The sequence below is a fragment of the Scophthalmus maximus genome, chromosome 1 (assembly GCF_022379125.1).
Source record: "Scophthalmus maximus strain ysfricsl-2021 chromosome 1, ASM2237912v1, whole genome shotgun sequence".
Classification (NCBI taxonomy): domain Eukaryota; kingdom Metazoa; phylum Chordata; class Actinopteri; order Pleuronectiformes; family Scophthalmidae; genus Scophthalmus; species Scophthalmus maximus.
The window spans coordinates 8,461,778-8,474,329 of NC_061515.1; the positions used below are offsets into that span (position 1 = coordinate 8,461,778).

Genomic DNA, 12,552 nt, shown 5'->3' on the forward strand with positions numbered 1-12,552 from the left:
TGTAAATACCGTTGAGTGACTCACTTACACGTGATGACGCATATTTAGCTAGAGAAAAATCATCAAATTTAATATATTTTGGGTTTTCTACCAAAAGTCTCACCTGTTGTAAAACGATGATCGGCCACACATGACTCAAGCGAGAGCTTCAATGGAATTTTTAAAATGTCTTTTTTTCACGTGGTTGTGCAAAAACTAACATTTCCTGGATATTTTTTTTCTTCATCAAACCCATTTCAAAACATCTGGGTCATGAGCTTCATTAAATCATTACATGCAGCGTGGAAGATTGCGTAAGATTAAAATTAATCTAATATGGCTGAATTATTATAAATGATATGAATGACTGAGATAACCAACAATGTATCAAGTCATACTTGATACATTGTTGCTACACATTTATGTAGCTACAAAATGATCAGACTTATCTAAAGAAAACACATAAAGGATAATGTGAACAGCATTGTCACAGACCTTATACTGGGATGATGATTTTGGGTGAGGACCCATTTCCTACCTAATATAGTACATAGGAGAACGAGACCATGAGGATGCTGTGTTGCATTTACATGGTTCGCATATTGGACCCATAAACCTCCAGAGCATCACTGATGATTTGTAAATCGAATTCCAGTGAATGGGAAACTGTCTGTGCTTAGAGGAAACATTCGTTTCTTCCTAAAGGCAGGAGGGAACTGGAAGCGGTTGGCCTGATTCAACGTCACTGCATTGAATCTGTGATTGTTGCCTAATCACACAAGACATTAGCTCTCGTCTTAATAATTAACCCCCTTTGTTGTCCGTTCTAAATCTCAGGCTCCCTCTACGTGGAAGTGGAATTTGGAGGTTGAAAGATATTTGACCTTCTCATACTGTAAGATGCTTAGCCACACCCACATACACCCACGCAGAAGAGCAGTTCCTGTATGAAAAACTATAAATATTCACCTGCTTCTACTGTCAAACCCTCTTCGACCGAAGGCACAACATGCACATCATCAGCATGGTGAGTGTTCTGTTTAACAGAATTATGTGTTTACGTTTAAGAAGATCTTCCCGCAAAGACAAAGTGATGATTAGTGATTAGTGAAGTTAGATTTTTTTATTAGTCAATTTATTATCTTGTTATAGTGGAAATTGTTAACGCTTTTTTATAATTCATTTTTATGGACCTTATAGTATTTTTTAAGGATGAAAATAAGAAGAAAACAGTAAAATAATCTGTGTTTTTTATTTTATTTTTAGTGGGAATTGTTGAATTGATCCAATGTTAAAAGGACTAAAACGTCATCACGTTACTTGGGGACTGTTTTGAATTCAGGGTTTAGTATCAGTCAGATTTGGTGGCAAGTGAATAATTCGTCCTTGAATAGAAATATGAAGGTTTCTGGTGGACAGTCTCTGTGTGAGGTAAAAAAAAAAAAAGTAGAAAAAAAATGTGGTAGAAAAAGTGTTAACAATTCCAAAGAGTAGCAACATCATTTATAAGACAATATTTGCTGCTGTCAATTTCCATCTGCCTCAGGTAGGTTGCACAATAATAATTAAACAGTGATGAAGGTTGAGGCCATTTCCATTAAATTAAAATTCTTATTTCCATCACATTGCAGTGATTCACCCAAAGAAGTTTTGAAATTTGACAAGGTACTGCAGCAAAGCTGGACAGACATACTGTATATATTAAATTATATCTGAGATACATCTCCTTGCATACGTGATGGTTTAGTTTTGTTTTTCAGTGTGGAGTACAAACACTGTGGTTTCCTTTTGTGACATCAACCCCAGAATTTGAATGAGGTGCATTTAAAGAACCTTTTTTAAAATCTAGATTTAATATGTAGCAGTACTGCAAAACATCAGAAATATTATCTTTCAAACAACATGTGTTGAAGTACTAGTTGCTGTAGTATTAATAGTGGTAGGAGTAGTAGAAGTAGTACTACAACAGTGACGTGATCTTCTCCCCAGCTCCTCTTACCGGCCCTCTTCCTGCTCTCCGGTGTCCTCTGCGCTGTCCCGGTGGCGGTGGAATCCGTCCCCACCTTTGAGTTCCGAAACCAATTGACCGGGGAAATCCTCACCTGTGCCAAGTGTCCACCGGGTACCCACATGACCGCGCACTGCACCGCCTCCACGCCCACCGGGTGCGCGCCGTGCAGAAGCGAGCACTTCACCGAGCTGTGGAACTACCTGCCCAGGTGTTTGTACTGCAACAACATCTGCTCGGAGAACCAGGAGGTGGAAACGGAATGCTCACCGATGAGCAACCGCGTGTGTCGGTGCACAGACGGCTTTTACTGGGCCAACGACTTCTGTGTCAGACACTCAGAGTGCGAGCCCGGACAAGGTGTTCAAGCGAAAGGTGTGGTTTTCTTGTTTTACTTGCGGGAGTTTTGTTGGTGCTGAAAGATTTCTACCTCTAAAAATGTATATATGCGTGTGTTTTCTTACTTTGTTCTTACTGCCCAGAGAGGCTTGTCACACTAAATTAAATTTAGTATATGTTATATTTGTTCAGGTCGACGTTTTCTCAGCGCATATGCTTCCTGTGTGCTTCAGAGACTAGAACATCAAGTGTTCATCGTGTTCTCTTACACGTTTTTAAATCTTTATGTGAAAAATACCTTAGTCCAATTCTTGGTGCATCAGAATATTTTACAGGAGTAAAACGGTTAAAGCAGACCAAGTTATTTATAATTTATTTATTTTAGCCCCGCCTCCCGATAAACCCCAGTGTGCTCTGATTGGTCTGTTGTGATCTTTTGAAAATGTGTCGTAAACGTCACGCTCCTTCACCAGAAAAGTGGAGATTCTCAGAATACAGGCGGGACTACCCCAAAAGAGTCCAACTGTGACATCACAGTGGGAGAGAGATCTGAACCAGTTGTTCAGAGCCAGGCTGAAGGGTTCAGCCAGACTACACAAAAACGACCCGATGGTCTTTTTAAGTGGCGTTTGTGGGCTGGCAGGCACCACAGATAAACCCAAAAGTATGTGCACAAACGCTGGGAAGGTGATTTTTTGCATAATAGGTCACCTTTAAAACATCTACCCATTGTGTCCTTTTTTAGGCACGTCGCAAACGAACACTGTCTGTGAACCGTGTTCCAACGACTCCTTCTCCAGCTCGTCATTCGCGCTGGAGACGTGCGTAAAACACCAGGAATGCGCAAGCGGAAAGACTGAGCTGCTCCCCGGCTCAGTTTACCACGATACGGTGTGTGGCACCTGCGAGGAGCTCGCAAATGGAGGTGTGTACTGTGTGCAGTTAATATGAAATGCCCAACAAAAAGCTAGAATTCACATTCATGCCATAAACGTTTGTTGTTCATGCAGGTGAGACGCTCAGGACATTCCTCTCAGGGTTCCTCGCAATGCACAGGATGCGTGTGGCAAAAATGAAGAGATTCGTCACCAGGTGAGAAAATATACTGTGATTCCAAATCACTCCATCACTGTTCACTGTCCGGCTCCTTGCTTTTCTTGTCTCTTTTTTTTACGTGTTAAACCTACACCTCTTCATTTGTTTAACACATCTCTCCTCATCTCCCTTTTAACAGGTACATTGATAAGTCAGTCCCCAGACAGAGAGGTCCTCTCCTGCTCCAGATCAGAGCGTGGCTGGCCCAGGCCCCAGAGGAGCAGCTGAGAAAACTGCCACAGATGCTGCAGATGTCTCAGCTCAGCTCCATGGCAGAAAAACTACAGAAGAGACTTCTGGAGATCAAGCTGCAAAGCCTAGGCTGTAGTTTGTGTATCTGACTGGCAGCTCGTGGTACATGTAGGAGTATAACACAAGGCCTTGAGACCAATTAAAGGGCACATATACCTCGTTCTCTGGATTTACAGCTGCAATTTTTTTGTTTGTTTTGTCCATTAGAAAAGCACCTGAACAGTATTTACCATGTTGTTCATTAGCCTGTGAAAGTCCCAACAAATGTTGGCTTAGTAATGTTAAATAGAAATCAGTGAGGTAATATATGAGGGACTGTTTCCATTCATTGATCATTTCAGGTAATTACATGTACATGTAACAGGAAGGCTGCAATCATGAAGATGTTAAAAGATCATTCATCAGACAACCTGTTTGACTTTCAGGGCCATTTGTGTTTCGATCAGATTTATATGTAGATATATGTTGGGATAACTTCAGAAGTAGATTAGAAATAAACAAATGTCTTGAACGTCACATGATGGCATGAATGACTGTATGAGTCTGGAAAGAAATGTATGTTTGTTATGAAATGTGCGGGATAAAAACAGTTATTATTTTATCAATCAATCAATCAAGCTTTATTTATGTAGCACCTTTTCAAACAGATGAAATGCATTTCAAAGTGCTTCACTGGTGACTGTCAAAACATAGGATGTTAAAAGTGAATTAAAGACTCGGAGTTAGAGACTAATGAATACTAAAACAATCTATTATTATCAATATTAGGGCCCGAGCTCCACTGACAAATTCAGAGCAAGGACCTATTGTAATTATTATTATTATCATGGAAACGTATAAACCTCAGTCAAATTGTGTGAAATCAAACTGGCAACTCTGAATACAGAAGCCTACATGTTGTCATCTGAAATGTTGCTTACCAGAACCCCAGCGCCAATCTGCAGGTCAATCAACAACCCTGGGTGTAATTTAATCAAATCACCACGAGATGTCGCCATCCTCCATTGTTACCACTGGTCATTGTACCCGAATATTTTAACAAAGGCTTATTTTACGAACAGAATTTTCAGGCCAATCGCATTCATCAAACAAGTGACTGCAACCTGTCTCTCACTGACCATTTAGGACCAGATCGTGGTACTATTGTTATTTTCCTCAATATAAACTTTTTAAAGGATATGTTCATCATTTCGAAAGTGCAGATTACCCAATAAAACCAAGGTGAAGAAAACTTTAGTTTGATAACGTCTGTGAAAGCGAAAAAATGTGTTATTCGTCAATTCATTAGTTTGACCTGTCTTAACTGCACTAACAACAACAACAACAACAACAACAAAATAATCTTGTAATATTCCTTCCAAAACCCACTGTTGTGATATTCAGTGCATTTGTGGGAGAGGATTTTGATTACAATAGAAATACATAAAGTAAATATACCCAATATTCCTACAGGTACCGCTGCAGGTCTACAGTCACAAGTTTCTTTATTCAGGAATTGTTTTGTTTTTTTTGAAACATTAAAAAAGGAAGACCTAGACATGTTTTATTTGCAGGAACCCAACTCATGTCAATTAATGTCATATTCATGATATTCCCTCAGTGATTTGGAGCGTTGGCCTATTTCTACTCCTCGTTGTGACTTTATGATAGACCATAGTTATTGTAGGCCAGTGTTTTTGGCATATTTGGATGATATAATTGTGGACATATCGATTAGTTGCAATGCATTTTTACGCACGTGAGCATCCTCCAAATCCTACTGTGTTGCAAAAATTAAAAAAAAAAAGAATGGGCCCGGGACCAGGGTCCACCTCAGGGACCGCTAGGGGTCGCTGCCTCCCAGCTGCCGTCGCCTGCTCATTAATTCCTCGGGGCCGACACCACTACCACCGCCCTCGCCCCCGCCCCCCCCTGCCACGCCGCTCCGCACATCGCAGCGCCCCCCTCGCTGTCGCATCACCGCGCGGGGCGGGGCCCCGGTTCCCACGATTGGCTGCTGCCGTCTTACCGACAGCTTTACGGTAGAGCCACGGCCGGAGAGACGATGTGCGTGAGCGGTGCTCCGACATGATTGTGAGAGGACTTTAGCGGGGTTGTTTTTTTCTTCTGTCCTTTTCCTGTCTTTTCTCCAGAAGCCCTGGAGCTCGCGCTGGTGGAGCCGACAAGAGATGCGCCGAGAGAACCGCGGGCACATTGTGCGGTCGCCGCGAGAGCAGGAGGGCAGCAGCATGTAACCGGGAGAAACGCGCCCGGCACCGGCGGCGGCAGAGGAGGCTGCTGCACCACCTGACACCTCGGGTTCCCTTCAACTCGCCACTTGGATCTTCCCGATGCGCTGACTGAACTCCGTCGACTGGTTTTTGGGGATTTTTTTTCTATCTTCGGCAAAAATGAGCGAGGAGGTGTCAGAGGTCCCCAAAGAGCTTCTGGGTAAGAGCCGTGGCCATGTGTCCAGACTGGAACAATCACGGAAATACACACACACACACACACACAAAACACACAACACACACAGATACAGAAACACATACAGACACACACACATACAGACACACACACACACACACACACACACACACACACACACACACAGATACAGAAACACATACAGACACACACACATACAGACACACACACACACACACACACACACACACACACACGTACAACCACACAGACATACAGACAGACACACACTCACACAACACACAACACACAACACACACACACGCACACACGCACACACACACACACACACACAACCACACACACACACACACACAGACAGACAGACAGACAGACAGACAGACAGACAGATACAGAAACACACACACACACATACTGAAACACACACACACACACTCACACACTCACAAAACACACACACACTCACACAACACACACACACAACACAGACAGACACATACACACACACACAACCACAAAACCATACACACACACACACACACACACACACACACACACACACACACACATATTTACACAGGTGGGTAAAGATAAATTAAGATAGAAATATGTAAGTGTGGACATTGCATTGAAAACATTTAAAGTAGAAAATAGTTGTCAAGTGTAAACATGGACCGTGTAAACAACACTAACTCTGTCTGGGGGTGATTTCATGTGTTGTGTATGTACGGTGATGAGTCGGTGCAGATGTTCAGTGCAGGACAGGTCAACGTGTCTTTATGGGTTTTGTGCAGTTTGACTCCTGTTCTCGTCCCAGCAGCTCACGAATCGTGCCGCTGTGTTTTGCACATTGTTCATTTTCACCCAGCAGCTCCAGTGATCCTGGGTCACTGGAGCAGGTTTGACCACAAGTTTGACCATCTTTTCATCCAGGCGACATCTTCTGTTCATGTAATACAGCCACAGGCATTGTGCTGAGACACAATGCGCTGGTTGTCTTTGGGATGTTACTTCTGTTCAGCCATTGTCCCTCTACAGGCTCATTTTCGTTGTCATTCTAGGTTACAGGGTTACTGACACACACTGAGAGGAGATATTGCTTCATCCCAGGTTCACATGCAGTAATATTCGTTCTGCTGACAGCATCACTAAACGTTTCAGCTGATCTTCTGTGCACACGTGCGGTTGATACAGCAGCGGCCTTTATTTCATTAGGAAAATTAAAAAAAAGAAGAAAAGCCAAATGTTTTCAGATGTGAGTGGTCCGCCTCGCATCCCATGGGCACATAACTCACAGGATTATCCTCCCCACAGTGACCGTGGTGCACAGTCACATCACATCTCTGGCCTGGAGTTTTTTAACACGCGTGTGAAGACCCACCACCCCGGGCCTGCTGGTTGTTTTGGCACGGAGCTCGGTCTCTCTTTGTTTGGCAAATATGGCTCAGTTATTGACACCTCGGTGCGACGTTGGGACAAGAACAAGCTCGATCTCTCCAGCCCGTATCTTCATCTGGTTCACTTTCTGGCTCCTTGGAGTCAAAACGACAAGCCATGATGTAGATGAGGCTTAAAGGAAAATGCTGCTCGAGTGACCGAGTCGTTCTGGCTGGCAGTCGCTGCTGTGCCCTCATATGGTGATTAATGTGTTCTCCGGACAGTTTGAACTCTTATTAAAGTTAGGATTAGGAACAAAGGAGCTCAAAAGTACAGTATGTCAGTTTAGAGACTTGTTGGAATTTCACCGCCTTGATGTTTAAGTGTAGCATAGTATCACACTCGACCTCTTAGAACTCTGTTTCCCCCTAATGTTCCCTCTTCAGTAGCTTTAGGTGAGATTATAAATCATCTTCTTCCACTAAATCTGATAGTCAGTCTCGTACATTCTATACCTTCTATCAACTTGTCCCTGCTCTTCGTTGAAGCCACACACGTGTTTTACTGACTAAAATATTCTAGATGTGTTGTGCATCGTTTTCTACACAATTCCCTTTGATGAATCCTGCCATATTTGGTATCGTTAGACCTTTTGGGGTCTAAGGAAGAATTGAAAATCACTGCACGCTTTTAGGTTAACCCTGTCCTCTGCAAAGTATCTTTCTTATAGCTTTGTAATCATGAGGTCCAGGGGGCTTTATGAAGATGCCTTCCATCTCTGTATCACAAATGATAACGATGATGGGGCACATACTGTGTTTTTATCACTGCAGAAATATAAATATATTTAGAATATTAAGACAAGGATTAGAAAAGCAGATTTTTTTTTGTTCAACCTCCACTCACGCCTTGAGTGAAAAGTTCTCCATCTTCATCCCCTTGAATGGGGGAATGGATTTCCATATTGCAGCTGACTCATTTGACCAACACTGCACACTTAATGTGAAGAATTTGGTATGGCATGATCCCACTGTCATGTGCTGTTGTCTGGATGAGTATATAACCAGCCATTGTATCAAATATTCACTGCTGCTGATGATTCACCGTCATCCAACGTCAGTGCAGGCATCGTGCACATATAAGGAAATTCAGCGCAATGCTGCGGAGGAAACAGCCTTTTTATGGAAAAAGGGGAATTGCATTTTTTGTTTTCCATCTGACTGGTCATGTAATTAATGATCATCTGAGGATTTTTTTTTCTGATTTTCAGCAACTAATGTGTTACTGATACATTCAGATACTGTATTTGTTTGCTTAAAAGATATTTAATGAAAAAAAGAAAAGATCTGGGAATCATTTTTTTATTAGGTGACAAGACAAAGATTTTACAAAGGTTTGTGTCTGTTAGAGAAATGAGATAAAGCTACTGAGACCTTTATGGGAAAGGGTGATTGAAAAAGCGAAATGGTGAAAAGCAACTTTCATATTTATTTGATTTATTCCAAATTCTATGAAAAAAATTATAATTTAAATGTCATTTCTTTGTGCTTTAACACCTCCATTAAAATCCTCTCTTAAGTGAAAATAAAATACAGAAATCTGCTCCGTTACATCCTCGACATACAAATCTCCATAAAAAGTCATTCACTGGTGTGACACCGTGCACACGGCTTAACAGCCCAATATGAACTGTAGGGCTGCTGGCTAATAAATTGTCTTGTCACGGTTTTAATGAATTAGTGGAAAAACTGAATTAGTAAAAAAAAAAAGAAGAAAAAAAAAGTGATATATGAGATTCTGTCAGGAACATTTTCTGTCTGGGGCCAAAAACTTCCCGGGCTCATTAAAACACCGGGATTCATTTTGTGTCACGTCCCACCGGAGACATCTCTATAAGTCATTGGGTATGTGATCTCGAGTTTTTAGAAATGCTGCAGTAGGACATGTTGCAGATTTTCTTTCGGAGCGTCTTAAACAAGCCCAAGGCTGGCAGATGAACAATTTTTGCACTTTCCCTAATTATTAGTTTCACTTTGATCTGACGACGGCTTGAGGAAGCCTGTGGGCGTGGATACATGCGCGCACAAACACACAGACACAGACACACAGAGACACACACACACACACACACACACACACACAGAGAATCCCTCTCAGTCTCAGGCACATGTGCACACAGACGATATCAGCTGCTGCGGTGGGCGGGTGAGGCGCGTGGAGAGGCGGCTGACCCAGTTCTGCTCCCTAAGCCGGTTTCCCTGGCTGTGGACGCCACAAGGCGTGAACAATCAATCCGACCAGCGGAACTCGCACTCAGCATAATGCCCATTTACATCTACTGTGTGTTTGCCTGCATATATGTATTGATTTGAGTCCAACTAAACCCATTTTATTGAACATTGTGTGGGATATTTTGATTATTTAGTCAAGAAATTGTTAAAAAAACAAAACAACTGACACATGCTCACAATGACAATGCTGACATGCTGATGTGTCAGCATATTTGCCAATTTAGCCTAGTTGAAGCTAACGGGAATGCCACTCATTTTCACAAGATTTTATCCAGGAGCAGGTTTGTTGATTCCTGCAAGTGTCAACCTCCTCGTGGTGCTATAGGAAGTCTGGGGAATCACTAAATTCTGACGGATTCATCTTCTGGGAACAACGGATGTCTGTACAAAAGCCATCCAATATCTATATTTCATCGACTGACCAGCCAATCCACCAACATTGCCCTCCCAGTACTCTGCAACGATGGCTAAATATCATGCCCATCACCGGCTCCTACAACCTCAGATTACATCTTCAAATTCTATGTTTTGTCTGAGGAGCAGTACAGAATCCAAAGATATGTTCTGTATGCAAATGATAAAGCTGCAACCGTCAAATGTTAGGATTCATTCATTCATCAATGATAATCTAACTGCGTCAGCAGGGCACTGTGATGGACAATTATTAATGCACACATGTTTTCCATGTATTATTATCCATGACTTTGTGTTTCTCCTATTCCTTTAGAAGAGAGACTCATTGTTGGAAAATTAAGTGAAAACTGAAAGAAAGATGTTTCCTCCTGTCGTGTGTTACAATTGGCCTTGTTAAATGTTTCATCAAATATATATATGTAAGTTATTTTCAATCAGCAGATCCGGGGAGTTATTCCCCCTGCCAGGCAGGAGTTCACTGATCTGTGCTCTGCTGAGGAAGTTAAACATGTTGAAATTCTGACTCAGCTCGAGCTTTTGATCTTAATCAGGTCTGTGTTAAGACTTTGCGGAAAAGAGCCGACACGGTGGGAGGAAAAAAAGTAGTGCGAGATGAATCACTTCTATTTTGTCTTCTCTTTCCTGTTATATGAAATTAGGATTTCTGTTTTAATTGGACCACTGTCAAACATACACTTGAATTCCTCCTCATTTTGTCTCCTCTGCGCAGAGAGTGTGAGGGATGCACTGGGGAGGAAGGTGAAGCTGTCGCTGAGGAGGAGAGTCAAACTGGAGATCAAAGGAGACAAGACGGAGAACAGAGTCTTGGTGAGTCAACTCCTGCCGCTCTCCAGCTACTTCCTCATTAAGGGGAGTGAAATCTTTCTTTCTTTCTCTCTCCTTCCATTCCTCTGCTCTGGAAATGTACCGTTTTCGCTTCAGAGCGTCGAAACCGAACATCTCTCCACAGCTAATTGTTTTTTCAGGTTCAGTTATACCCTGACTTTTGAGGTGATTTCCCACAAATCAAAGTCGGAGATTGTTGGAAAACAATACTCGCATCTCCTGTCTCGGTTAGTTTTAGGCCTGTTTGAGTGGAGTCAGCTGAGGGAACGGTATCCCGCATTAACAGGAAGAGTCTGTCTGTTTGTTTATATTTTGATCTTCCTGACAACCGCTCATCCGATGGACTTCGACCTTGGCAGGTGTGTTGCTGTGAGTGGTTGAATTGTTTAAATAAAGTTGGACGTACAGTACGGGGGTAGTGCAGCACCCGGACAATTTACAGTTTGACCATGCCAGGGTTTGCTTTCACGGTGTAACACTGTATTTTCTGTGCTTGTCACTCAAACCAAGTTGTATTGACCACATGGAATCAGCATTATCATATTTGCACAAAGGTTTCTTCCAGCACTTCTTTGCTCATTTATAAGTTTTATAAATTATTGCCATAATGCTTCCCAGTAACTGGGCCTCTGTAGAGTGTGCACTACCGATCAGATGTTTGAGAACATTCCCACCTTTCCAGTTTTATTCAAAATTTGCCGTGTTACACTCCCCCTGGTTAAATAAAAAAAGATACCATGGATGTACAGTTGACTATCACTGTAATACCGAAGGAAGATGGAAACTGATGATTCTTAGAAACGTTTTGGGGCAATAAGGAGCATTTATTTTGATTGTGTAAAGCAGATTTATGGACTTTTAAATTCATGGATTTACTAATGATGGGCATCAGAGATTATAATATCTTTGGAAAGTGAAATTCGCATATTTGTGTTCTGTCTGTGTGTTCAGATTTGACTCACAGAAGTAGTGCACTTTTGAAGTACATTTTAGCAACTGGTTGCTAAGGCAAGTTAAGTTAAAGGCAACTTACTTAAAAAAAGACGTGATATAGAACAATAAAAGCTGCCGATAAAGTTCAACACGCTGACACAGAGCTCAGGTCAATCATTCATCCAGTCACACCTCTGACTGTGTATCTCCACCAGCCCTCAGTGTGTCTATTGGCCTGGTGGAAATAGCAGCTTAAACCATTAACTTTTGGCCAGGGAGAAGTAAGTCCACTGAATGCTAAATAATGAATACCCGGTAGATCATTAAATATGCATATTGCCTCTTTCTAGGCTTAAAAAGGCAAAGAAGCTGAAGGTAGTTCGAACAGAACAGTCTGCTCAGTAAATCAGTGTCTGAGTAGGGGGTCAATAAAGTTTTATTGTTGAAGCAGAAAGCTGTCGGATGCCGTGAATGAATCAATACAACGTTTAATATGTGGAGCTGTGGAGGGAAATGGCAGGTGTCCTGTGTCTCAGTGGAGTGAGAAGCGTTTAGTTATACAGCTCTGAGTGGACTAGACAAAGATTTTAG

At 42.1% G+C, this 12,552-nt stretch overlaps 2 protein-coding genes across 5 annotated transcripts in view; both read left to right on the plus strand.

The window, feature by feature from the left end:
- The first annotated feature begins 878 nt into the window (after positions 1-878).
- On the plus strand, positions 879-4,282 carry LOC118310334 (tumor necrosis factor receptor superfamily member 6B). The gene is made up of 5 exons (XM_035633209.2): positions 879-1,006; positions 1,969-2,362; positions 3,072-3,251; positions 3,337-3,418; positions 3,561-4,282. The coding sequence occupies exons 1-5, from the start codon at positions 989-991 to the stop codon at positions 3,760-3,762; spliced, it is 876 nt and encodes a 291-aa protein (XP_035489102.1). The 5' UTR covers positions 879-988; the 3' UTR covers positions 3,763-4,282.
- Positions 4,283-5,597: 1,315 nt separating this feature from the next.
- The window catches only part of LOC118309695 (F-actin-uncapping protein LRRC16A), a 60,675-nt gene continuing 53,720 nt past the window's right edge, over positions 5,598-12,552 (plus strand). For 3 of the 4 annotated variants that reach the window (XM_035632136.2, XM_035632302.2, XM_035632377.2), the window contains exons 1-2: positions 5,668-6,103; positions 10,913-11,010. In XM_035632136.2, the coding sequence (XP_035488029.2) occupies positions 6,064-6,103; positions 10,913-11,010 (138 nt within the window). In that variant the 5' untranslated portion in view covers positions 5,668-6,063. Of the gene's footprint in view, positions 6,104-10,912; positions 11,011-12,552 lie in introns of all 4 variants that reach the window. The other variant, XM_035632221.2, reaches the window with a different exon arrangement.

What these genes read in the sequence shown, in the direction of transcription:
- LOC118310334 (XM_035633209.2), top strand. An exon ending in ACAAGGTGTTCAAGCGAAAG is followed by an intron (nt 2,363 to 3,071) that starts GTGTGGTTTTCT and finishes GTCCTTTTTTAG; the next exon opens with GCACGTCGCAAACGAACACT. An exon ending in ATGAAGAGATTCGTCACCAG is followed by an intron (nt 3,419 to 3,560) that starts GTGAGAAAATAT and finishes CCCTTTTAACAG; the next exon opens with GTACATTGATAAGTCAGTCC.